Source organism: Serinus canaria, chromosome 6, assembly GCF_022539315.1.
Source record: "Serinus canaria isolate serCan28SL12 chromosome 6, serCan2020, whole genome shotgun sequence".
Taxonomy (NCBI): Eukaryota; Metazoa; Chordata; class Aves; order Passeriformes; family Fringillidae; genus Serinus; species Serinus canaria.
In genome coordinates this window covers 3707940-3734785 of record NC_066320.1, presented here as the reverse complement: position 1 = coordinate 3734785, position 26846 = coordinate 3707940, and the positions used below count along the sequence as shown (strand labels likewise).

General features: G+C 46.7%; 1 protein-coding gene across 3 annotated transcripts in view; it reads left to right on the top strand.

Moving 5' to 3' along the window:
• A1CF (APOBEC1 complementation factor) overlaps window positions 1-26262 on the top strand; it is a 28790-nt gene extending 2528 nt beyond the window's left edge. The window contains exons 2-12 of one of the 3 annotated variants that reach the window (XM_009087573.4): window positions 3368-3512; window positions 5988-6122; window positions 6323-6453; window positions 7776-8014; window positions 11357-11521; window positions 14705-14802; window positions 16082-16355; window positions 17808-17992; window positions 20042-20178; window positions 21454-21587; window positions 23989-26262. In XM_009087573.4, coding sequence (XP_009085821.1) covers window positions 3414-3512; window positions 5988-6122; window positions 6323-6453; window positions 7776-8014; window positions 11357-11521; window positions 14705-14802; window positions 16082-16355; window positions 17808-17992; window positions 20042-20178; window positions 21454-21587; window positions 23989-24140 — 1749 coding nt within the window. In that variant the 5' untranslated portion in view covers window positions 3368-3413 and the 3' untranslated portion in view covers window positions 24141-26262. Of the gene's footprint in view, window positions 1-3367; window positions 3513-5987; window positions 6123-6322; window positions 6454-7775; window positions 8015-11356; window positions 11522-14704; window positions 14803-16081; window positions 16356-17783; window positions 17993-20041; window positions 20179-21453; window positions 21588-23988 lie in introns of all 3 variants that reach the window. The other 2 variants (XM_009087572.4, XM_018911118.3) reach the window with 2 other exon arrangements.
• Window positions 26263-26846: the final 584 nt, after the last annotated feature.

The window sequence follows — 26846 nt, the reverse complement described above, 5'->3', positions numbered from 1 at the left end:
TGGGGATGTGGTTTGGTGGTGGGTTCATGGTTGGACTCGATGGTCTGAGAGGGCTTTTCCAACTCAAATGATTCTGTGGTTCCATGAGATGGACCCTTGGGTGGCAGAGGTGGAAAAAGTGCCCTGTCCAAAAGCGAGTTTAGATGTTTAATTCAAGGGAGGCAGGAAGGAAGGAGGGAGAGAAGAAGTGCTTGGAAAACTGCAGAGTGGAAAGCCTGTTTTCCTGGGCTCGGGATTTGTTGGGTTGGGATTTACACCTCAAAGAAAAGAAGGGTTTGCTGTTTCCATTCCTGAGAAACCTCACTGATGTCTGAAAGCTCTTTAGCTTATCAATTACCTCTGAGTGACGTCGGGCTGTAATTAGTAGGTGTGAACTGGCTGCTCAGAGTGGGGCTACCAAACCATACCGGGGTGTCCACACTGTGTCCAGCCCTGAGTGTGTAGTGCAGTCTTGGCCTCCTTTGGGATCAGGGGTGGGGGCTTGCAGATCCCAAAGGAATCAGGAGTGGGGGCTTGCAGGGGCTCCTGGGGTGGGGGTCTCCAGCTGGACCCCACTTCCAGCAGGACCAGCTCCACAGCTCCAGGTGAGTCAGGTCATGCCTGAGGATGGGCATCCTCCTCCTCTTCCATGGGGCAGGGTTGTTTCCTTGGGGCTTTCTCCAAAGGCAGGAACGTGTGGAAGCACCAGGCACAGATTAAAGCCAGATCTTTGTTAGGAACCCCCCAGAGCCCGGGTTTTGCAGCAGGCTGTGGTTAATAGTTCCATTGCAACCTTGAATGCTCTTGCTCCCTGATTCCAAGTGGATTGCTTCAGCACATCCTGGAGTGCACCAGTGTCTAGACATGCTGGTCTAGAGCTGAAATCTTTGCAGGATGCCTTACGAGAAGAGCCCAGAAGAGCTCGGCTGTCTTATCTAATAAGGCAGAAGGCAGAGAGGGATATTGCTGCTGCTGGAAAGGCATCAGCCAGGGAGATGCTCTGCTCCCATCCACCCGCCAGCCCTGAGGCTGGTGCACACTGCTCAGCGTGAAATCATTCCCGGGGGGAGAGAGACCTTCCTGGAAATCCCTCCTCCCTGCAAGAGAAGATGCGTGTCCTTAAAGGATCCACGTGCAAGCGCATCCAGAGCAGCAGCCCTGCCGGCATCCAGCCTGGCAGCGCTCAAGGCCAGCTCCCAGGGCTGAGAGAGACCCATGGGGAGCTGCAATTTGATCCCTCAATTCCCCGATGAAGCCAGGATGCTCCAAAAGCAGAATAAAAGGGGCCAGATTTGCAGTGGGACAGAGCTTTCCCCTATAGGATGGATATGGGGTGTCTCTGCCCAGGCAGGGGAGGGTGCAAAACCAATCTGGATTTTAACTGGGTTTTTTTTTGAATGCTCACTTTCTCTTTCTGCAGCAGCCTGGGAAAGGCTCCAAGTGGTTTTTGCACAGCAGTGTGCTAATCCTGCCCCGTGCCTGCTGAACGCCAGCTCCGGAGGAGGCAGCAGGCACAGACACCACAAACATCAGCAGGGTTCTGTTGCTGCCCTCAGAAGGGCAAAACAAACCAGTAACTGGGCTCCAGCTGCTGCAGAAAACACTCATTTGGGAATTAGAGACATGAGAGAGAGCTGTTGCATTGGATAATGCATGTCCCAGCCTCTGCACTTTGGTAATCAAAACACTGGAGAACCTGGGAGCATGGGAAAAATTAAAATAAAATAAAATCAGAAGAGCCTCACCAACCTCTGCATTGAATAGCTCCAAAATCTGGCATTACAGAGGTGCCTCTGTTTGCAAGGGTTGCAGTCACAGTCTCTGGATCTCAGTGTGGTAGAGCCAAAGTGACAGGAGACTGAGATCCTCCAAATTCCTGGGCTTGTGACCCATTTTTGGTGCTGGGAATAATCCACTTTAAATTGAAAGCAGCTGTTGAAGACTTCCAGGGCACAAAGGCATAGGAGCACAGGGCAGGTAATGGCCAAAACCAAATTGGGCTGCCCTAAACACTGGCTCCTCCCTCAGTGAACCACAGAGACAGCTGATAAAAAAGAGGTTGGTGTTAAAAGCTGGGTGGAAAAGGCTTTTTCTGTCACTTCTGCAGAACCATGAAATGCTCAGAAAATCAGCTGTAACTACACAGATTGCACTTCTTTACCTGCATTTCTTTACATGCAGCGCACACCTTATGTGCACCAAGGGACTGCAGGGGGATTTAGGGTCTCCTCCTGAAAATCTGACACCAGCAGGGGGATTTAGGGTTTCATCCCAAAGACCTGGGACTGGCAGGGGGATTGTTTAGGGTCTCCTTCTGAAAATGTGGCAGTAGCTCAGGGTGCAGCACAACAATCCACCTTCCTTCCACATTTCTGCTGCTCTGGATTTCCCTTCTGCCCCCTCACCCCCAGTCCACCCCTCCCAGCCCCTTTTGGCCCTGTTTGCTCTCCAGGCAAGCCTGGCAGGCACCACCTTTCCTTGCCTCCACCTTTCTAGGATAAAATGCAATTTTAGGCAATAACAACCATGCTGGATGACACAATTTAGCATTTTCCTGCATGGAGTCCTTGGTGCCACTGGCCCCCAGCTGTGGCTGGGGTCCAGCTCTAGACCTGAGGAGGGAACTGAGTTTGTTCTGGCTGCTGCTCAGTGACAGCCTGAGGGTTCAAGCTCAGCCTTGCACCTACAGACCCTGCTTTTATGCCTGGAGCACATAAATGGATTTTGGACAAGCTCAAAGCTCAGCATTCAGGAAAAACAGGGAATCATCAGGAGTGAATCCATGTTGTAAATGTCCCTTTCCCAGGGTGTAGCCCAAGTCAGATTCAGATTTCAGTTTTATGAAATTTTCAGCCCAAACCAAAAAATCTTGAATCAGCCATGACCTAAAACTGCAGCTCTGAATCAAAATGCCTGAACCCAAGGTTGCTCCAGCCCTGAGCTGAGCTAAGATCTGAAGGTCTCCTGTTATTTTCAAAAATAAGAATAGGCCAAATCTGGGGCCAGGTCCTGTTTCTCATGGAGTTCTGGACGTGGCTGGTCCAAGGTTGCCTTCCCAGTGTCAGCACCACACGAGGCCTGAAGGACTCATTGTTGTGCACTCAGTGCAGGATTAGGCACTTACATATTTCTTCCGCCTGAGACACCACCAAAAGGCTACAAATTCCCTCTGCATCTCCCCAGGACCTGGCTGTGGGTTTCAATGCTATTTATTTCCATTCAGCAAGGGGGACATTTCTGCTTTTTCCATGGTCTCTGCTGTTCTGTTTTGGTTTTATCTCTGAAATAACTGATTTAGGGAGAGCGACCCTGTAAACTTTCTCAGGAGGGTGGACTTTCTCCTCCCAGCCGCATTAATTGATTTAATTTATCTTAAATTTGATTGCAGTGAGCACCCCTAATTAACCTGATTTTTTGCTGATAATCACTCCCAAATGGAATCAAATCACAAATCCGGGGATGGATTGACCGGCACACAGAAAGAAGCCGCCCTGCGTGCGTTAATTCAGCGAACGGGATATAATTTGATCCAGGTAGGAATCCACGGTCCCATCCTTTTGTGCTTCATCCTGAAGCTTCACTGGGGGCGTGAGCAGCCAATCCATGCTCCTGAATCACTCCTTGCTTGCTCCTTTTCGCTCTGTTTCTCTCTCACATCCGTGCTGATCATCACTGCGTTGTCTTTCACAGAGCAGGGTGGTATTCCTCAAGGAATTACTTGCTTGATGGGAATTACAATAAAGGTGGGGGTAGGACAAGCCTGAGCGCTTCTAAATGTTGGGAAAGGTCAGGATTGGTGTCTCAAAACCAAAGAAAACCCACAGAGCAAAGTTTTAGAAGAGGGATAAGGTGGGAAGTCCAGCACGTCACCTTTTGTGCAGATCCTTGCACAGGTACATGGGAGGCAGGTGCCTCACCTGCTCCAAGGTTTGCTCCCAGTTTAGGCTCCAAGGTCTCCAAGATCCAAACCTCCCATGGTTAGGGCAGGTGGAGCCTGGGCACAGCCTTCAAACCCACCTGAGAAAGCCTTTCTTGGCTACCATGACCAAGCTCAGCCTTGGAAAGCACTGGGCACTGCCATGACCAGCCCTTGCATCCTGGAAGAAGGAACTGGAAACACTGGATTTTAGGCAAGTGGAGGCTGTGAACCTTGCCTTGTTCTGCATGGCACTAGAGGGCACAACAGCCCCAGGCACAACCTGAGATTCCTGGGGAAAAGCACATTCCAGGACCAGGCCAGCAGCTGTGTTTGGTGCCCTTTCTGCTGTACCTGACCCATAAGGGACTTCTGTATGTCTTGGACTCACTGTGGCTTTCTTAGAAGCACAGGGGTCGGGGGTTCCTTAAAGCCCATCTCGTTCCAGCCCCGTGCCATGGGCAGGGACACCTCCCACTGGCCCAGTTAATCCAAGCCCTGTCCACCCTGGCCTTGGAATTATCCTGGGGTTCAGTTTTCCCTACTGTCAATCTAGCAAAGCTCAGATTTCCTAAAGCACAGATTTCAGCTCCCAATCCCCCCCGCACTTCAACATCTTCTCTCTCCTTTCCTTTTCCATTCCAACCTTGCTATTTTATCTTTTTCTCTTCCCCCACACCTTTCTCTTAATTTCCCTGTACCTTAGGGATTTTTCTTCCAGCCTGTCTGTGGATGCAGCCAAACATCTTCTTCCTCAGTGCACACCTGGGTCATTCATTTTTGGGAAGTGGCTGATGTCCACTTTCCCTCCAGGCACCTTGTCAAGAAGGGTTCGTTGAGCTGCTGCCTTCCAGCCACAAACAAAGCCACTGCAAATTTAGGGAAGGGTTTATTTCTTGCTGTGCCCCCTCACACACCAGCTCAGACATAAAACCAAATGTCCCCAGGACTCCATCACTGCTGAAAACATTGGAAAAACAGGAATGAGAGTGGATAATTCAAGGCCTGTTCTAGGCTTGAGAAAACTGAAAGGGTTTGTGGTATATTCCTGTTTTCTTGTAAGAAACTCTGTTTGTTTAAGTTCCTCTTAAATCAGCTGTACAAGGCATTTGCTTTCCTGGAATAATCCCAGAATGGGAAGTGACTAAAGAAATGGTCAGGGAGCCAAAAATGGAAAAATTCCTGGAGCCCCAGCTCCTCTGGGAGTAGGGAATCACTGTAGGGAGAGGGAAGGAAGGGAAGGGAAGGAGGAAGGAAGGGAAGGAAGGGCAGGAAGGACAGGAAGGGAAGGAAGGGAAGGAAGGGAAGGAAGGGAAGGAAGGAAGGAAGGAAGGAAGGAAGGGAAGGAAGGAAGGGAAGGAAGGGAAGGAAGGGAAGGAAGGGAAGGAAGGGAAGGAAGGAAGGAAGGAGGAAGGAAGGAAGGAAGGAAGGAGGAAGGAAGGAAGGAAGGGAAGGAAGGAAGGAAGGAAGGAAGGAAGGAAAGGAAGGAAGGAAGGAAGGAAGGAAGGAAGGAAGGAAGGAAGGAAGGAAGGAAGGAAGGAAGGAAGGAAGGAGGAAGGAAGGAAGGAGGAAGGAAGGAAGGAAGGAAGGAAGGAAGGAAGGAAGGAAGGAAGGAAGGTTGGTTAAAAATAGGGGAGGAGAACAGAGGCACACTCATCTAGCAAAAAGAGAGAAAAAGGAAATACTGACTGGCCTTCACATCTTTGAATATTTTTTGGGGCCAAGATTTGTTCTCTGCCAGAAGGACCTCCTGAGTGGGCAGGTGTCATCCTCAGACTGGATGAAAATCCAGACAAGTTATAAATTTTGCAAGTGCTCCATTGCCCAGCCCACAACTAACACACAGCCCACAGAGATTCCCCTGCCAGAGGCAGGGGGATTTCCATTTTCCAGGGAGTTACTGACTGTCTGCTCTTGGACTTCTGAAGTATCCCAGCCTTGGCAGCAGGACAAGTGTTATCCCTGCTGAATCCACCAGGAGCTGAAGGGAAGGAGGGTGTCTGCCCCAAGGGTCATTCCCAGAGACAGGGTTGGTTTGATCCATGTTTAAAAGTTGATAGCTGAACCTTTCTTTTCTTCTCCCCCACGGCAGGAAAACGGGCAGAGGAAATATGGGGGACCACCACCGGGCTGGGATGGCCCTCCACCAGAGAGGGGCTGTGAGATCTTCATTGGGAAACTGCCCCGAGACCTCTTTGAGGATGAACTTATCCCCCTCTGTGAAAAGGTGAGGCTTGGTGGCAGCTGATCAGTTGCTGGTGGTCAGAGCTGCATTTCAGGGCTGAACTGAGCTGATTCCAAGGCCAGGCTGGGCAGGACTTGGAGCAGTCTGGTCCATGGAAGGTGTCCCTTTAAAATTCCAGTCTTTAAAATTCCAGCCTTCTCTAACCACTCCCACCTTGCTGATAAATCTCTCTCACTTGGCAGATTGGCAAAATCTATGAGATGAGGATGATGATGGACTTCAATGGCAACAACAGGGGCTATGCCTTTGTGACCTTCTCCAATAAACAGGAGGCCAAGAATGCAATAAAGACACTCAATAATTATGAAATCAGGTAAGCAGGGCAAAAACACCTTCAAAGAATCTTTAAATTATATGCATCAGTCTATTTTGGCACGTAAGGGATATTTTCCCTGGCAGTCCAGAGTAAAGTTATTTAGATCCCTGTGTTTTGAGGGGAAATCTCCTCCTGTCTCCCTGTGCAGTCACTGCTCATTAAAACCAACATCTTCCACAGGAAATTTCTTGTTCACAATTAAAAAAAAAAAAAAAAAAGAAACCCAACAACAACAAAATCTATCAGAACATTGGGGGAGAAAATGTTCTGCTTTGGATCTAATTAACTTTCCCCTAACCAGTGCTGTTTATTATGTTCCCCTCAGGTTGTTTGTTGTTGACTTATTCTATTCACAGTCTCCCTCGTGACAGGTTGTGCAGATATGTTTTGGTAGATGGAGCAATTGCAAAAAATGGTGAAATAGGATGGAAACCCAACTGGCAAAATAGTGACATTTCCTAATAGAAAGGAACAGAAAAAGCCCTCATGTTTGAGTGAACAAAACACCCAGAAATCAACAGCAGATGGCCCATTAATACGTGTTGGTTGGATTTCAACCTCACTAAATGGTTTTTGCCAGTTCAGAGTGGGATGAGTTGATGCCTTTGCTTAAAAACCTTTGGGGATAAACCATTCTGGCAGTTGTACAGATTTTTTAATAAAAAAAGGGATGGGTTGTGAACTGCTTTGAGCAGATCAAGGCACATGGAGGTCTTGGAGATGGGCTTTGTAGCAGAGGTTGGAAGGTCTTAAGGATCAGGCTTCACCCACCTGCACCTCCTCCACTTCCTTCCCTGGTTCCAAGGACTCCTCTAAAGAAGTTTTGCACTTCTCCAGGCCTATAAGAGAAACTTTGACCCCAAAGAGGTGAACGAAGTAATTTTTTTTTGGGGGGTCTGCACAAAAGTTGGCATTGGTGAGTCCTCAAATGCTGTCTCTCCATGACAAGGGATTTTCTTCCCCCAAAACCTCAGTCATGAGGTGAATGGGAAGCTACAAGCCACTGGTGACAACACAAGGATCTGGGTTGGGGGTACAGTTGCCTTGTGGCGCCAAGAGGGAGAACCTCAAGAAGGAAAAGCAAAATTTGGCTGTGGTTTCTCCCTCAAATCCTTCATGTCAGCTGTGCTGCCTGACTTGGTGTCACATTTAGCAGAGTGGCAGCTTTTGCACTGAGCAAGGCCACTGGAATACCCCAAAGAACAGCTGACACCCAAGCCTGGTGCTTAGCCTTGAGTTTGGGGATGGAAAAGGGGCTTTGCTTTAACCTTCCCCTCTCTTGGCTCCTGACTCCTGACCAAGCAATTCCCTTGTTCCAGGAATGGGAGGCTCCTGGGCGTGTGTGCCAGCGTGGACAACTGCCGCCTGTTTGTGGGGGGCATCCCCAAAACCAAGAAGAGGGAGGAGATCCTGGCAGAGATGAAGAAGGTCACGGACGGCGTCGTGGACGTCATCGTCTACCCCAGCGCGGCCGATAAAACCAAAAACAGGGGCTTTGCCTTTGTGGAGTACGAGAGCCACCGGGCAGCAGCCATGGCCAGGAGGAAGCTGCTCCCAGGTCAGCAGGGATGGCTTCACCTCAGGGGTGTGGTGACAACGTCTCTGTGGGACCCAGGAATCCAAGGAAGTGGGCATGGCTGGGGTTTCTGCTCTCTCTGCTAGAGACACCCAGAGCAGGAGGTCTCCCAACACACCATGGGATGTGGGATTCACTGCAGCTCCTGCAGTGCTGGTGATCCATGGTTGTCCTTCAGGAGCTTGGGTTTGTTGGAAATCCAGCCAGATGGATTTGGCTGTGTGTGTATCCATGCATCTCTGCTTGGTCCTGTGCTTGTCTTGGGTTGAACATAAAATAGAGACTCATCTGTGGCCTCTCAGGGAGTGTTGGGTTTTCCAGCTTTTACAGAGACGGGGTTACTGAGAGGTGTTTTAAAAGATTTCATTCCATTATTAGTCTCCATAAAAGTGAAACATAAGAAATATAAAACTTAACACCATTCCATCAGAAATTAACCTAGTTCCTAGTTGCAATACCTTATAATAGGTATTGCAGGTAGTGAATAGGAAATTTTATGTAGTAAATAAATAGGTAATTTTTCAACCTATTAATGGTTGCTACACAATACTACTATTACTTCTAACACCAATCACCTATATTTTTACCCCAAACAGTCTTACTACATCTTTCACAATTCTGATTCTCTAAAATATCTAGTCTTTTTACATATTTTAAACCTTACTGCATATTTTAAACCTTGTTTCTAGTTCAATCTCTCAACAATATAATCTCTATTCCATGACCTTCCTGAGTCAGCACACCTTATCTCAGTGTTTACATACAGATGTACAAAACCGTGTAAACTTTCTATCAAGTTTGAAAAATTCCTTACAAATCCATTTCTCAAAGGGAGAATCACTCAGGAAATCATCCAAGAGCAGATTCAGGCTGGAGCATGGACTGGAAACTGATATTTTGGCAAAAAAACTTGGAATGAGGAATTGCTTTAGAGAACATCTATGAAACTCAGCACTGGGAGACAGCCAAAAACCATTGTGAAGGAGAGAGAAGTTTAGCAGGTATTAGGTGAAGAAGTCACTTAACATTAAGTACATTTGCAGGGATTTCACCAATTTTCTCTTGCTTTCTTATGCTCTTGCACTGCTTTGTTGAACACACTGGCTGCTGAAAGCATCCTACAAACCTTGGGGTTTGAGATTTGTTCAGAACCACCTTCTTTCACCTGTTTTATACACTAAATACCCTGAATCAATTAATTTTTTTTTCTTATTGTGTAAAAAAATGAGCATGATTTTGAGCACTGAATTTGCTTTTGTCTCACTCTGACAATTTTTTTCCTTTTATTCTGCATTCTCTTCTTCAGTTTAAGCATCTCCCTGATGGTGGGAGCACATTCTGTGCTCCAGCACGACTTTCCCATGGTTTTTATGAGGAAAGAGAAGGCAGGGGCAGGCAGAGCACTTGAAATCCTGAGCAAAGATAGCAAGACAGATGGAAGGAACTCAGAGCCCTGAGCAGACATGTGCAGTGCATGAGGGGTTTCCAGTTTAGGGACATCTCAGTAAACAATTTAGGGGATTCCAAAGGCCTGGGCAGGAGCCAGAGACTTCTGAAGCCTCAGGCATAAGGCAGGAACTGGAAAAAAGTTTCAAGCCAGAGCTGAATGTGTCTCCAGCAGATGTGAGATTGAATATCATTATCAGATGCTTCCTTTAAAGTGAACCTTGTTGCTTTTTTGAGGGAGCTTTGTAGGCAAAGTGCTCAAAAATTAAGGATTTTCATTGAAAAATTTAAATTTTTTCCTGTCTCTGGCTAAACAAGAGGGTGGAGAAAGACTGATTTTCAGCAAGAGGCACCAAGGTCAGCTCCTTGCTGCAAGTCAACCAGTTCATTATTTCCACCCTTGAAATGAAAATAGCAATTCAGAAAGGGGCACAGAACAGCCTCACTCCACAAATCCCAGCTCATTCCTGAGGCATTCCAAGGGAACAGCACCTTCCCATTTACTTGGATCATTTACACTTCCAACAAGCCTCCAAATTCTATCCTCACCCTCTCATTTCACAGCTCCCACCCCTTCTTAAATGGGCTGTCCAAGCAGAAATGCCTTTTTAGGTGTTTTGCAGGACTTTCTTTGTCCCCTCAGCTGCAAATGTGTGGTTTAGGTCACTCAAAGAATCACCAGCAAAGTCTGGGCAAAAACAGGTTTAATATCAATTTGTGACAGGGTTTGATGGCAAAGGTCACTCTATTACTTATTATACAGATAAAGCAGACCAAGAAATATCAGATTAAAGCAATTAAAGAAATATCAGAGAAAGCAATCAGATTGCTCTGATTAATATCAGATTAGAATGATTCATGTGGAGACCAGGGAGGCAAAAAGGTGAGGAGGGAAAAAGTGAAGGGATTCCAAGGGTTGAGTCCCAACAGAATAAAACCCCTTGCCAATCTCAGCTCAGACTGGCTCAACAATTTAGGTCTAAATGGTTTATTATTCATAACAATATCTAATCATGGTTTATTGTTCATAGCAATATCTAATCAACAATAGCAATTCTTAATAAATTGACCAATTTAACACCTCAAATTCAATAGAATTTTCTGTGAGCACTACAGAACCATAAATCTGACTTTACCAAAATTTGGTGGCAAATCTAAAGTGGCAACCTTGGTGATACACATGCGTGGAGACAGACGGAAATATGGACTTCTGAAAACTCCCCTGGAGTTCTGTGAAAGCCTCACATCAGGTACCTTTGAATCTGGAGATGAGCCTCGAGGAGTGAGGACACCAACCCAACTGCATCATCAGCTTTCAGCAATGTGAATTATTTGCTTTTTTTCTTCCCTGCCCCTCAGCAGCTCAGTCCAGTGTACACATAGCCCCTGGGTTTATCCTCCACACCACCCACAACCTGTTTTATGCATCAGGACTTTTTGTGTCCCCCCTTTCTTCTGCTGCAGCTTTACCCAAATAAATTCCAGCACACAGAGAGACATCCTTGCTTTTGCTGTTTCATTCCATCCCACTGGAACTTCAGGATCCCTGTTCTGGTCTGGGTGGAATGAAACTTTGCTGGCCAAAAGGGATTTTTATGAGTGCATTAAAATATTTCCCTTTAGGGAGCGCTCCAGGAAATGCAGGCTAAAAGTGAATTATTCCACATTTTCATTTCTCTCAGTTCTGGTGGCTCCAAAGGTACTTGCAGGAGGCCATTCTGAGTGTGACCATCTGCCTTTGGAAAGGCAGAGCTAGGAAGGCCTTTTTTGGGTCATGTTTGTAGAATTTGGCCTGTTCTGCCATGAAATAGAGTGTGAGCAGGAGAAAGAGGAAGCAAAGCCCCCCCCCAGCACTGACCATGCCTTGTTCCCTTAAAGGAAGGATCCAGCTGTGGGGACACCCCATTGCTGTGGACTGGGCAGAGCCAGAGGTGGAGGTGGATGAGGACACCATGTCCTCAGTGAAGATCCTGTACGTGAGGAATCTCATGCTCTCCACCACCGAGGAGACCATAGAGAAGGAGTTCAACAGCATCAAACCAGGTAGGAGCCCACTGGTGCTGTGCCTCCTAAACAAGTGCTGCAAGTGGAAATGTTTCTTTCTGCCTTCCTAAAATGCCACAAGAGATAAAAATAGCTGGGTTTTTCTGCTGTGAAATGCCACAAAAGTTGTCGTGGGGCTGAAGGCTCCCACCCAAAATGCCATCCCATTAAAGGCTGCTTAATTCCCAGCTACAGCCACCATGGAGGAGGGTGATTGGCAACTGGAAGAGACCCAAAAAATGTTGTCTGGGGTTGCCATCAAAGTGCTTTGGATTCATTTGGTCTTTCTTAAAAAGAGTTGGTGAAGCAGCTGGGTGACTTCAGCATTCTTCTGTGGCAAGGGATGGTGATAAAAATAGAGTGATTTAATACAACTCCTTTTTATCTGATCTATCTAAATTCTGAACTCATTTTCATACATCCCCCCCCAGTCCTCGTGTAAATTGGTGAATAATTAGTGCTTTCGATTTAATTCAATATTCCTTTGTGGCATATCTTACAGGCACTTAGGGTGAGATTTTTTTCAAAAACAGCAAGGATATTAGTTGGGAATAAAATTCCTGCTGGCTTTCAAAGGAGATTTTACTTCTGAGTTGCTCCAGCTTTAGGAAATTCCACTCAAAACCAACAAAGTAAAAATAACCCCTTTCTGCAGCTCTGCAAGCCACAGTCCATTAGGCATTAGGAACTGGTGCCTGGCAATGGCAAATCTCCTTTCATCCCACTCCTGTTAGCTTCCTTCTATTAATTTTTTAAAATATGCTGCAGAGCTTCAGTTTTCCTCCACTAACTTTTTCATTTCATGCCTTTTTCTGGACTAGGCTGCAATGCAAAGGTCTTCATGAGTTTTCCTTGTGTCCTTCCAGCATTTCTGGCTCATACTTTTAGCCACTATCGAGCTATTGCAGAACCCATTTTACTCCTGAGTTAAATTTATGTTATCCCACTCTCTGAACTGTTTCCTGCTTTTATTTACCCAGTTTTGTTCCCAAGCTTTGAGCAATCTCACACTCCCCAGAAACACATTTGTGGCCTTTTGACACTTTGGTAACAGTCATCTGCTTTGCTCCTAAAGAAGTTTTCCACTATAACAACACAAGTTCTTTCATTTTCCTTTTATCATTTTGGCATTCACATTGGATTTTTTTGTATTTTTTTAATGGACAGCTGTGATTTTGGTGGCTAAAATCAGGAATGGGTGCACTAGAGCAGCAAAACTTCCAGCTTTGGGGAGAGAAAATGCAGTTTAAGTTACAGTGAGATCAAAAAAGGCAGCAAGGATCTGAAATGATTCATTGCCTTGCCGTGGTTCTCTGCCTCACTCATTGAGCCACACTTCAGCACTACCTAGCTGAAATTACCTTGGATCCAGGTCTGGTTTGACATCAACAAATCATGCAATAAAAAATGATCCAGTGCTTCCAATGACACAGCAATTGCCACATCTCTGAGGGCTCCACAGGCAGCACCAGGAATGCTGCTTGTGCTCCTCAAGCTGGGACTCAGCACAAGTAGCACCCCTTAAATCTGGGCCAAAATTCACAGCCTGATGACTTCTGCAGAGCTGTCTCTCTGAAAAGCCCTGCCCTTGCTCCCTAGGAATCCCAAGGAAATTCCTCCTGCCTGGTGGAGTTCCCAGCAGGAGGATTGTGCTGTCCCCATGTGCTGGAGGGACAATGCTCCCTCTCTAATGCCCCATGGATGGGCTCTCCATGGAGCTGACCCAAGGCTGGGTATCACATTGCTTGGCCCAGCAGAGGCAGAAGCAGGGGAGAGCAGAATTTTTGGCTCAGGATTGGTGTCCTGGAATGCTCTCCAGGAGGCAGAAGGGGGATATTCAAAGCACAGCGAGTTCATTAAAGCTTCCACTCGTAAACAAAGCATCAGTATATAACTCCCATAAATTCAGGCTTGGAAAATCATCCTCTGTCCCAGAAGGACCACAAGTGCTACTTTACCATCCCTGTGTCATTCCAAAATGTGCAGCCTGCTTGGGCTGTGGGCTGGGACAGGCTCATTTAGCCCTCTGCAGCTCCCAATGACTCCCCTGAACACCAAAGAAATTTGTTTCCTCCTGCATTTTTCTAAGTGCAGGTTTTTTGTGGCAATATGACATTTCCCTGTGCACCTGTTCAGCTTTAGGAGGTAAGAATCCAACAGAAGAGCTGTTCAGCCATGTTTCCAGAGGATATTTCTGGGGGTTTTACAGGAGGCTGGGCTGGCTGATGTGCCTCCCAAGCCACAGGAGCAGAGAAGATGAGGAATTAAAGAAATGGCTGAAGGCTGTGGCCATGGGGAGCAGGACTGGTGGGGTTATTTTGGAGACAGACTCCTCAGTGCAGAGTATGAGCTCCTGGCAGCAGAGCAGCTGACAGAGGAAAGGGAAAACTGTGGGGGATGGACTTAGAAAAGAAGAAGTCATTTACATATGAATTACTTTGGATAAATTGGATGTAAGAAAGATTTGGGCTGGAAGAAAGAGTCTCCAGCCTAAGCCCTATCCCAGGAGGGCCAACCCTCAGCTGCAGAGCCTGACTGGGGCCGTGTCCAGGTGAATTGGGGCATCCAGGGAAGCCCCACTGCCATGGGAAAGGCTGTTTCCTAGGGAGAGGCTGTTTCTTAGGGAGAGACCTACTGCCCCATCAGCCCCAGCCCATCCCAGTTCCCTGGGCTGCTCTGTCCTGGGCAGGGCTGGCTGTTCATTCTTCCAGAATATCCTGAGCTGGTTGTCAAGGAGAAAAACCTCCATGTTTTATGGCAAAAGCACCAACTTTCCCCAAGCTGCCTCCAATGCACTTACACAAGCAGGGAGATGGAGATCACAGGGGGATGTTCCCACAGCTGGTGCATGGCGAGTCGCAGAAGGGAGACGCAAGACCAAAGGCAGTGTCCAAAAGAATGGTTTGGACAGGATAAAACTGCTCCATTTTAATGGGAATCCTACTGGTGTCTGATCCCAAACCCTTCTAGTTTGCCTTGAAATGCTACAACCATTATATATTGATTTTCCTCTGAAATATACATCCAAAGACGTGAGAGAACACGGGGACACTGACCTCTTGTTCTTCTACCCTTGCTCAGCCTTTGCTCTCCAGGGGCTCAAAACCTGACAGAGCCCCTCTTTCAGATCTCTGTTTTCTGATTAACCCCCACTTCCCAGTAATATTCCAATGTTTTCCACAGGTGCAGTGGAGAGAGTAAAGAAAATTAGAGACTACGCCTTTGTGCACTTTAATAAAAGAGAACACGCAGTGGAGGCCATGAAAGCCTTGAATGGGAAGGTAAAAGCTGCTGTAAATGTTAATTCCTGGGGCTTACAGTGCAGTATATTATACAAAGCCACCTGCTTTATTAGCTCCAAAACCCTCCTGGAGGTGTTATCCCAATTTGCTCTTTGCTGGTTGCTTTTATACTCCTGAATTTGTTTTTCAGCAGCTCTGTTGTACACAAGCGATTCATTTTGGCTCCTTGGATTTGTGCTAAGTGTTTGCCTGGCTCTGGCTCACTGCTCAGACGAAAAAATAAACCAGGAAAAGCTGAAAGAAAAACTAGGAAAGGAGGGGTGAGGATCCCCCCTGGCTCACACTCACATCCTTGTTCCAGACTGCCAACAACAACACTGGCAGGGCAGCGTGTGAATGGCAAACTGGGACAAACGAGGTCAGCCCAAACATCTGCTCCGAGTTCAGATGCGGATTTGCGAGGAGGCTGCTGAATTTAGCCCTTCTTGCACTGCAGAAGGGCTAAATTCAGAGCTCTAAACCCAGAGCTGTTCCCAAAGAGGTGTTAACCCCGCTCCTATTTTTAGTGCCACTGCTGTTCTCCACGGGAGCACGTGGAATCTCGCTGCCTTACGAGCTGCACTGCAGGGAAGTGAGGCCTTTTGAAGGCTTTGCTGAAGGAGCCTCTCCCAGCTGGAGCCAGGGCTGGGCACTCTCAGGTTAAGCCTCCACCCATGTGAAGGAGATCCAGGGCTTTTTTGGGGTGGTTTCCTCCACCTTCCCATCCTGTTAGGACGTGGGGGCAGCTCCCCCATATGTTGGATTTCCATCAAGCACTTTTAACCACTCCCCCTGCTGCTTTAAACAGCTGGAACAGAGGCTAGACAGAGTTAAGGGGAAGGATATTTATATTTAATAAAAGGATATTTATCGCAGGACCTTCACAGGCCACACTCTGGCAGTACCAGAGCCATGGCTTTGGCTCTCCCCAGATGGCTCCAAGATGGAAGCAAAGGAGGGCTTGGTCACAAGATCTCACATTTTTATAAAGTTTTGGTCCATTGCCATATTGGAGCTAATTGTCCAATTACAGTCCCAGCCCATGAAGTCCATCCTTCTTATTTTCTCACTTCAATCCACGTTATTTATACTCTTGGGCCTGGGATCTGGCTGTCCTTGGGTCCCCACCTAGAGAAGGCATTGTTGTGCCCACCTACTCTGTGAAGAGACCTTACCATCCCCTTATGAAACCCAGGAATCAAATCAAAAAGCAGGAATAAAAACCCAAGAAAGCTAAACCCCAAGGCACCATTTCCCCGCTGTGCTTGCACTCTTTTAGGTGCTGGATGGCTCCCCCATCGAGGTGACCTTGGCCAAGCCGGTGGACAAGGACAGCTACGTGAGGTACACGCGTGGCACGGGTGGCAGGGCCCCGGTGCTGCAGGGGGACTACACCTACACCACCCTGGGCCACCTGTACGACCCCGCCACCGCCTACCTGGGCGCCCCGGTCTTCTACGCACCCCAGGCCTACGCGGCCATCCCCAGCCTGCACTTCCCCGCCGCCAAGGGGCTCGGCAGCAGGAGCGTCCTCCGGCCCCCCTCAGTCCGAGGTAATTCCCTCTTGGAGTTTTGGGAAACTGAGAACCAACCTCCCCGTTGGTGTCTCCTCCAGGGGTCGGGCGGCTGCTCCCCAGAGGGGTGTTGGTGACATTGGCACTGCCCCAGTTCCCGGATGCCATTTTCTCTGATGGAAAACATTGTGTTTAGGCTCTCGTCTTTCCCAAAGGCAACATTCCAGCTGAAAAAATAAATAAACTGTTTTCCTGGAAGGAATTTCTAGGTTGCCCTCAGTCCAGTGTAAATAACCCACGGATCCTCCTGGTTTTGCCCCAGTGGGGAAGACCAAATAAAACACTTTTCCTTTCCCCCTTCAGAGCTGGCTCCCACAGCCAGCCACCACCACCACTATGTTTCCTCTTGGCTTTGAAAGTCGCAGGGAAAATTTTAGCAGTCCTGGTGTTTCCCGACCCAAAGCTGTGGAGTTTTCCAAGGAAGTCACATTGCCCTGGTGCAGGGTAGGGAATCAAACAAGCCATTCTGTGCCCTGGGAGGTAGAGGCCCCCTTTTGAGGGATTGTTAACTTAAAAATAATTAATTCAACTAATTCAATCTATGAATAAAAGAGAGTATTTCTGAAAACTCCTGGGTGACCCTGCCTGGAGCCAATCAAATCCCCACACTCAGGTACCCCCAAATTAAATGTCAATACAGACATTGTTTGGTCAGTGCAGGTGTAAGTTTGGGGCTAGCAAAGAAATAACTCTGTCATCTGATCTTCCTTCCAAAGATGACGCCTTGTGTCCCCAAGCCAAATCCCACAGCAGGCTGGGACTCTGTGTGGCACCTTGTTAAGCCTGGCAAGGATGATGATGGCCAATTTTTGTCCCTTCACCAAGAAGGAGACAGGGCAGCAGGAACACCCCTTGTTCCTCGGGTTTTTTTCCCCACACAGGTGAACCAGCTCCTCTAAAGGTTGCTTTAGGAAAGGAGCAGATGGGATAATTCCCCACCCATCTCTTGCCTCATGGTCTCCCCAGACTCCCAAGAAGGGCTCCCTGAGAAAAAATGGAAATGTAATAGGGCAAAACCAAAGAGGATTTTTGTCCATAAAGGTATGACATTGTGTAAGCTGTGACTTCTTCAAGGTGAAATTACACTGGTGGGTAACAAAAGATGCCAGCTTTCCCCTCTCTGACTTCCAGCTGCAAAGCTGGCTAAAAAAGCTGTCCTGAAATCAAAACTGACCAGAGATGATGAAAAATGGGCAGACAGAAGCAGTTTTTCCCCCAAAACCCCTCACCTCTCCAAGAAAGGGTGTCAGTGTCGAGCCTGTGTTATCCCACCACCAGGCCCTGGGACCTCCTGCCCACCTGCTTCCCACCCCTCCCAGCAAGCGGGGCTAACTTTTCCATTTCAGCAAGAATCAGGGTCCTTTTTGCCGTGATTTGATTCGGTTTAATGCCTTCTTACATTCCTAGAAATTTACATGAATGTACCTGTAGGGGCTGCGGGCGTCCGAGGCCTGGGAGGCCGCGGCTACCTGGCGTTCCCGGGCCTGGGCCGCGGATACCACCTCAAGGGAGACAAGAGGGGAGAGGAGAAGCTCTACGACCTCCTGCCAGGGATGGAGCTCACCCCCATGAACCACGTCACGCTAAAGCCCCAAGGGATCAAACTTGCCCCTCAGGTACGTGTCCCCAAAAGGAGCGTCCGTGTCCCGAGGGTTGTGCTGGGAAAACGGCGCCCTCGTTGAATCCGCGCCGCGGCCTGGTAGATAAATCCGTTCTTGCGTCTCAAAAGGCGTTGAAAAATGAGCAGCAGCCTTGTATCTTGCAATATCCACCTGCCTCATGGAATCTGGAATGGTTGGGGTTGGAGAAGACCTTTAAGATCACCTTGAGTGTCAGGGGAGAGTTGTCATAAATGCCTTAATCCAGTTCTGGCTCTTGTGCCATAAAAGCACCGCGGGTCAAAGAATTCCCACCCACCATGGGTTTGATACATAAAATGCCTCCCCTGGGGCTTCACTAGGGAACGATGCACAAAAAATAGAAAAATAATGCACATTTTCAAATCATTTATGGTGAAAGAACTGCTGACATAACCCAGCCTAGCACAGAAACTCTTTGCTTTGGTTGAGTGTGTCGATGCAGATGGATCAAGAGGGCTGAGGAGAAATCTACAATAAATTCCCTGAGTTTCTGGATGTCCAGCTCTGACAGTAACTCTTTTTCCCTTATATTGTGCAGAGCAACACGAGAAATCAACTTCAACCTGAATTTTGAAGCATGTCTTTGCCTTTTAACACTTTAATTGCCACAGCATCAAGTTTGCCCAGGTTTACAAAACCATCCTTCTTTTCTCCCATAAAACTGGACAGTGGGATTTTTCCCTCCTGCAAAAGTCCCCTTAGTCTGTTTTGTCAGCAAATCACAGAATCAAAGAATGGTTTGGGATGGAAGGGATCTTTAAGCTCACCTAGTACCAACTCGTGCCATGCATAGAGGCACCTTCCACCAGAGGTGTGAAATCCCTGGAATGGTTCTGCAGGGCCTTAGGGCAGGTGGAATTTGTTTTTATGAAACCAACATATAAAGGAGTTGGGACAGCAGGGAACAAGTGTTGGCACAGTAGAAAAATGAACTGTTGTAATTGAGAACTGAGCTATGTAATGAAGCATTTTACACTGCAAGATGCTAAACTTCAGCTGGAGCTGTAGTGGCAAAATTAAAAGCAGCAGCGAGGTTTAATTTTTTCTTTTTAGTTTTAAATCCATTCAGTGTAAGCTGTAAATGAGGTAAACCTCAGCAAGACTTCAGGGTGACCTAATTGTGGTCTTCCAGTGCCTGAAGGGGCTGCAAGAAAGATAGAGAGAGACTTTAAATGGGCCTGGAGTGGCAGGACACAGGGAATGGCTTCCCATGCCAGGGGGCAGGGATAGATGGGATATTGGGAGGAGATTCTTGGCTGGGATGGGGGTGACACTCTGGCACAGGTTTTTCAGAAAAGCTGTGACTGCCCCATCCCTGGAAATGCTCAAGGCCAGGTCAGAGCAACCTGGTTTAATGGAAGGTGACCAAACCCAGCTGGGACAGCACACAGGCAGTGGGTTAAAAACCCCTGGAATCCCAAGCCAAAGCAGGAGTGTTTCTGGACAGCAATTCCCAATTACCAGGGGACCAGCTGTGCCAAGGCTGAGGGCAACGTGGTTCAGCATTTCAAAAGCTGCAATCGCCTGCTGAAGCCCATGGAATTAATTGGATGGAAACACAACCTTTTATCTTTTTTAAAAAAAAGCCTTTTTGGACTTCTCGTGCTCTGTAACCCACTAAGCCAGGGAGGCAGCAGAGCAGAGAAGATGAATGCAACCCGAGCTGCTTTAGTCCTCTGAAACAGACATCCATGAGACAGAGCTTCTGAGGAGGATTCAAAGCACACCACACTGAAATAATCTAATCAGCAGAAGGACTCAGCTGCCCAGCTGAACAGGGAATAATTTCAGGAATTAAACAGATATTAATGTATAAAGCGTTTAGATGAATCTTGCGCTTCAAGGTGGGTGCAGTATTCTGCCATTTATTTTGGATTTTTTGCTAAGCTTTGAGGAAGCTGCCAGAGCTCCCTGAAAACTCTTTGAGGGAAGGCAGCTGCTCAGCACAGGGGCTGGAGCTAGGCAAGGAGGCTTCTGCACAGCAATTAACCCCAGCACAAATCCCTATTTTTTTTTTCCTTCTAGATCTTAGAAGAAATCTGCCAGAAAAACAACTGGGGACAGCCTGTGTACCAGCTCCACTCTGCCATTGGCCAGGATCAAAGACAGCTCTTCCTCTACAAAATCACCATCCCTGCCCTTGCCAGCCAGAACCCCACCATGTATGTCATTAGTGGAAGGTTTCTGAGGCTTAGGCTTTATTTCTTAAATTATATTTTACCTAACAGCTGTCTTCAAAGTCCCAAGCACACAGGTCTTCATTTCCTTTTATTTTAAAAAAAATTTATTAAATATATTTTAGAATATATATTGAATCTATATTTATATATATTTAATTCAAAATTTTAATTAATTTTATTTTTAATATTTATTTTAATTTTAAATCTATATTTATTTTTATATACATATATATTTATTAAATCATAAGTGTTTACATAATTATATATACATATATGTATAGATGTATAGGTAATTATATATGATCTATTTTTATTATAAATTAATATATTCATTTCCATTATATAGAAAGAGATAATTATATATATTTGTATAGTATATATTTTATTTAATAGTATTTGTTTTATATAATATGTATATATTTTAATATATATGTATGTATATATATTAATATTTATGTATATTCATATACATATATATTACATACTTTTTAAAAAAAATACAGGGAGAAAAACATCCACAGAGTAAAATTAACTGCTGTGCTTGGTGCTCTCTCTGCTGGTGCAAACATTGCAGAAAGCCAGGCACAATCAAGCCAAAGGGCGCTTTTTTTGTGCAAAAGGAAAGCAAACGATAGCCCTTGTGGGAAATGAAAGGAATTTGAAGGAACATGCTGAGATTTCAGCTCCAAATATGATTGTAAACATTTCTGACCAAAACCACTGTTTGCTGGGTATTGTAAAGAAAAACCCAGGCTGGGTATTGTAAAGAAAATACGCAGCAGGGTTTTGGGGGGATTTTTTGGATGGAAAAAGCTCAACAAACTGTGCAAGGACATCGTGTCCAGCATGGGAGCCAGGGTTGATAACCCCAGCGAGGGAGCAGACCGCTGGGAGGAGAGCAGCTCTGGTCACGCACCAGCTCAGGGAAGCCACGCTTCCATTTGCCATGTGGGGTGGTGCCAGCTCTAAGTGGATCAAAAATGGATCCCAAGAAAAAATATAAAACCTTTCCCACCACCCAAGAAAACAGATTGTCCTATCACCACCCCAAGGCTCCTAAGTGAGGATCCATCCAACATCGCGATCACCTCCAATCGCAAGCGAGCGCGGTGGAAAGATCAGGAGAACCCAGACCTTAATAACCCTGAAGAGCCAGACCTTTATGCCTTCTTTTGTATTTAAAACTAAATGATAAAAACATCTGGCAGGAAAGCCCTGGGGGAAGCAAACCCAGCTAACTTTGTGCTGTGCTCACAGACACCCCTTCACACCGCCCAAGCTCAGCGCCTACATCGACGAGGCCAAGACCTACGCGGCAGAGTACACACTGCAGACCCTGGGCATCCCTGTGGAGGGGGCAGAGGTGCCTCCTGCAGCACCAGCCTTCCCAGGTATGGGCATGTCTGTACAGCAGGAGGTTCCTGGAATGTCATTTTTCCTCGTGGCTCCTTGTGGGTGTGTGGAATGAAGCAGGTTTTGGTCGCTGAGGACTGGCCTGGTTGTGCTCCCCCACAGTGACTCATTGCTTGTGTGTCTGGCATCTTTAGCAGAGAATTCCAGACTGCTTTGGGTTGGAAGGGACTCTAAAGATCACATAATTCCACCCCCTGCCATGACAGGGACACCTTTCACTTTCCCAGGCTGCTCCAAACCCTGTCCAGCCTGGCCCTGGACACTTCCAGGGATCCAGGGGCAGCCACAGCTTCTTTGGGCAGCCTGTGCCAGTTTATTGCCCATAAAGGATTTTATCTCTATCCCAGGACTACCCAAATTTCTGTGTCCACACCCCAGAGCAACTCAGGCTGGGGGCACTAGGGTGGGGGGCTTTGATCCAACCCTGACCCCTCAGGTCAATGCCACAGCTGGGATTATGTCCAGGGGGGTCAGAGCAGTGTCCAAGGGCAGAGAATCCCAACATTGGAGGCCCATCCCCTTCTCTCCTCCCAGTTTGTGAAAACCTCCTTCAACTGAGAGCCCCAGAAGCAACACAGGATGCAAAGCTGGCATCCCCAGTGCCACATCTGGCATGAGTCCCCTCCCTGGCCCTGATGTCACCAGGGTGGAGGAGATCCTCCTCCCTGCAAGGACACATGGCTGATGAATTCATGGGCTCTCCGTCCTCCCCCAGCACCCCCAGCCCCTTGTGAACCAACACTTGGGATTTCATCTGCCAAAGAAATGATGCAGCCGTGGAAGTTTGGATCCAATCCCAGCTCTCACACCCCCACAGAAGGTTTTTCTCCCCGTTTGAGAATTTGTAGTTCTTGCAACTGCCCAAAACAGCTTGGAAAATCATGGAAAACACAGGAATTACATTTGCCATGCTCTCCAGCATGACAGCAGTTCTGATGCAGAGGCAGCACCAGGTGCCAAGCTGCACATGAGGAACCCATTAGTCAGTACTACTGAGTTGTTTGGAGTGTCTCAAGGATGGATTTAAAAAAAAAAAAATAAAACATCTATCCGGCTTCCTGCCACAGGAGTCCGCAAAAGCCACAGAAAAATCAATTTGTCTGGGCTTGTGCAGCTTCCGCAGCGTGGAAACCAAATGGGCTCTTTATTGAATCCAGCCTCCACTTACTGCTTAATTAGCATCTCTCCTTTTCTTTCATCCACCCTTATTTATTTGTCTTGGGAGCTTGGCAAATGGACGTGCGCTAAAGTTGCTGCTTGCAGCACACACTGGTCCTTGGTCAGGGCTCGCTAAAGCTCAGCTCAGACCATGCCCAGCTTGCAGCTCATTTCTCTCCCAATGGTGGCAGCTGTGCCATAAGTCCCAGATTTCTCAATTCCTGCTTGAGATGTTGCACCTGGCTTAGCTGGTGCAAAGAAAATACTCTGGAGAGCCACAATATTCAAATTGTGAGGAATTCCTCATGTTTTTCCCCAAAGTGACACCTCCAATGAGGCAATGTGTGCTCCCTGTTGCCCAATATTTCCATACCCCCACCAAGAGGACCTTGGCTCTGCGTGACCTGGAGTTGATCCCATTGCCCACATGGTCAGACAGGATCCTGGGAGATGTATTTTGGCAGCAGTGCCTGCTCCAGCAGATCCAATGCATACCCCAGCCCCTCTTTCCAAATTTAGGCTTTGTCTTAATTCCTGATTCTTTTACAACAAAACACTGTGGTCTGCTTGACAAGCTGCTATGCCCTGCCTCCAGAGGAACAAGCCCCAAATGATGCTGTTTTCCCAGTGATTCATTCTCAAACAACAATGCTTACATCTTCCCATGGAAAATCTGGAAGTGTTGAAACCACATTTTCCATTAGAAACCAATGGGAGAAAAACAAAAAAATCCCCTCTACTAAATATTTGCTCCCTGCTGTTGCAATTAGAGGGTTTCCCTACCATGGCTGTCCTGAACTGTCTGTATTGGTATTTTTTTTGGCTATGAAGGGATCAGAGCTGTATTTTCTCCAAGAATCCTTCCCAAATTTCCCCTATTTAAGGGGAATTTATTTCAACCTATTTACAGTTGTTTCCTTGCCCTCCTTATGCCATATGGGGGGGAACTTCTCCAGAGCACCATTAGAAATAATCAAAACCTGAGGAAAAAACATTCAACCAGAGAGTGTTTTTCCAGCACTGTGTTTAACAAATCATGGGTGAGGAAATGCTTAAATTTTCCTATTAATTATTTAATTGATTTACATTGTTCCCACTAACAAACTCACTGCTACCCAGGCCGTTCCCACTTTAGGTCATCCCATCCAAACCTATCGGGCGATGGTGAGTTTGGGATGGATTTTCATCAATCCACAGGTTTTCCTTCTTTGTTTCCTTCAGGATACACCATTGCTAACGCAGCTGCCACTGTCACAGCCACTCAGCTCAAGCAAGCAGTGACACTGGGACAAGATTTGGCCACATATGCCACCTACGAAGCCTATCCTGCCTTCGCTGTCGCCGCACGGAGCGACGGCTACGGAGCCTTTTAACCAAATTCCCTTAAACCCAGCACAGGCAGAAAGGCAAAGAAAAACAATCTCAGTCTGGTAATTCAACACCCTCATGATTTTAAGCTAATCTCTGGCCTAAGGTGAATTTCAGTCAGAGTTTCAGCCTTGTAGGTCTTTAGTTTTGTGACGGGGCAGGGGGGGAGGAGAAATTTTTTTTTAATGGTGCAAAATCAGATTTTCACACTAGAAAGCAAAATCTCAGCCCAGGAAATGAGAGGTTCTCAGGTGTATATATATATTTTTATATGTATATATATTTATACACCTATTGTGTGTGTGTTTACAAGCAACAACCTGTGCTGAAAGCAGTTGGTCCCGTGGCTGTTGGGACCGGGACTGGGGAAGGATGGGGTGGCCCAGCAAACCCCTCTGTGCACCAGGAATTCTCCTGCATCCACCCCAAAGTTTCCCAGGCCAGGCAGAGCAGAGGTGCCCCTTGGCCACATGAGTTTGCCTCTCCCTGCCCCTGATCCCCTCATGCTCAAGGCTCTTTGAAATTCTCCTTTGCCAAGGCAAAAAACCATTTATCCTAAACATTTTTGCCCAGCCCAAGAGGCTAATTTTTAACAGGCTTCCATGCTAATTTTATTTTTAAAGCAGGGCACAAGAATTCAGTAGAGCTTTCACTCTTACTTTGCTCCCTCCCAGCCATATCCAAAAATCAGCAAATACTGGTATATTTTTTGTGTGCTTCTCATCAAATGGCACATTCACTGAAGAATTGGGAAACTTTTAAGCCTGAGGAGCAGAAAAGTGCTATTCATTAAGGCTAATTCCCTCCTTAATTAGAGCACGAGAGCTCCCAGCCATGGCCTAGTAATAGCAGGCACCTCGGCAGGAATAAAATTATATCCAAAGAACATTTTCCCAGGTTGGACAGAGCCCCGCCTGGCTTTACACATTAAATCAGGGTTGCTGCCTGCTCTGATTCCAGCAAAAATTAATTTAGTGGAAGAGGTTTCATGCCAACAGTAAAGGCACCTCTTAATTTGGAGAGCACCAGAGTTGGTGTTGTGTTTGACCCCTTTGGGGATGCTGAGAGCATCCTTTGGTGTACAGCAGGGGCATTATCCATTTATTTTTGCAATGATGCTATGGAGATATAGGAGGAATCCAGTGCTGGATAACTACAGCAGACATATTAGTCCTATATCATAAATCCTACATGGTGGTGCACACTAAGAAGACTTGAATTTATTCAGTCTAGGACCAAAAGAACCCTTTGGGGAGGAAGAATTTCCAGCTGGGTTGATGACACCCACCAGCTCTGGGCCCAGATTTTACAGCTGCTTTAGATGCTGTGATGTGGCAGAGTAGAAGCCATTCCAAGGGGAGCTTTTCCTGTGCATCCCCCAAGCTGTGCAAAGCACCAGGGTCTGTGACAAGATGGTGATTGCAGCAACCAAGTGTTTCTTTCCTCTTCTGACTCAACTTCCCCCGGAATGGAACAAACCCCATCAGCTGTACAGTCTGAGATCCCATTAGACCCCTCCTATTTATGAAGTAGCTGGTTAGGGTGACCCTAAAGGTATTACAAGCCCTCTGTGGCTGCTGCTGGCCACGTTTGGCTTTGCAGCAAAGGACAAACCTGGTCACAGAGGGCCAAATAACCAAGAGTGTTATGGATTTCATGGCTTTTTTCTTTTTCTTTTTTTCTCTTCTGTATATGTCTTTAAGTGGTGTTTGCCAACGAGGAATATAGCCAGGAGAGTCTCTCAAACCGTTGGCAGGAAGTGTTTTTCACTTTCCATGTTCAGTCAGTTTAGTCTGCTTTTTCAGCTATTTATATAAGTTCAGAAAGATGTCAAAGCAAAGGGCAAGAAGCAGTATTAAAAATGTGTGCATGAAGCACTTATTTTTGTACGAGTAGTACAAGGTTTGTATAGAGTTTTAACACTGTGAAGTGTAGCGAAAAATCACAATTTCCATTTACTGGAGGACAATCATGTATGTTTGAAGGGAATGAAGGGGAAAATGGCATCTCAATCATCCATTACAAATTAGAACCAGGACTAAATTCTGTGAAGCAACTCTGTGATTTTAGAGTAATCCGAGGACATTCACTGGACTTTGAAATATCATTAAAACTTTTTAAACACAAGCCTCAGTCCTTGTATACATCTGTGGTAAACAGGAGCACACTTTGCTCCAGAGGGATCGATCCCAGGTCACACTGGCAGGGTCACAAGCTGTTCAGGAGTGTTTTCCACATGCACTTTGGTGACCCTCACCAAACACACACAGCAGAAAATTGGCAGGTTTTGTACTTCTGCACTTCTAAGTGAAAATTCAAGGGGTTCTTGGCCTCTTTTCCCAGCACTTCTTTGGTCAGTAATCATTTACCTGTCAGTGCTACAGGAATTGGGTTTGCTGTGAATTTATTACAGTGGTAATTGTTCCTTACCTGATCCCTGTATGGATTTTCTGGGGGTTGTATTGATAGTGAGAAAACACTGAGCAAAAACAAGGGGTAAATGTGGAAATCTGTGATTTAGGGCAGTGAGGGATTGGCCCCACCTTGAGAAGAGCCTGTTGCCAGCTCACTGATAGGTAAATTTTTTTAAAAATGAGGCCCTGCTCCTTGAAAGACCATTATAGCTAAATGACTGAGAAACAGCAACTCCTGGCACGAGGGGTTCTGGGTTTGCACCCTTCCAGAGACATCCAGAGCCCAAAAAATGGGGG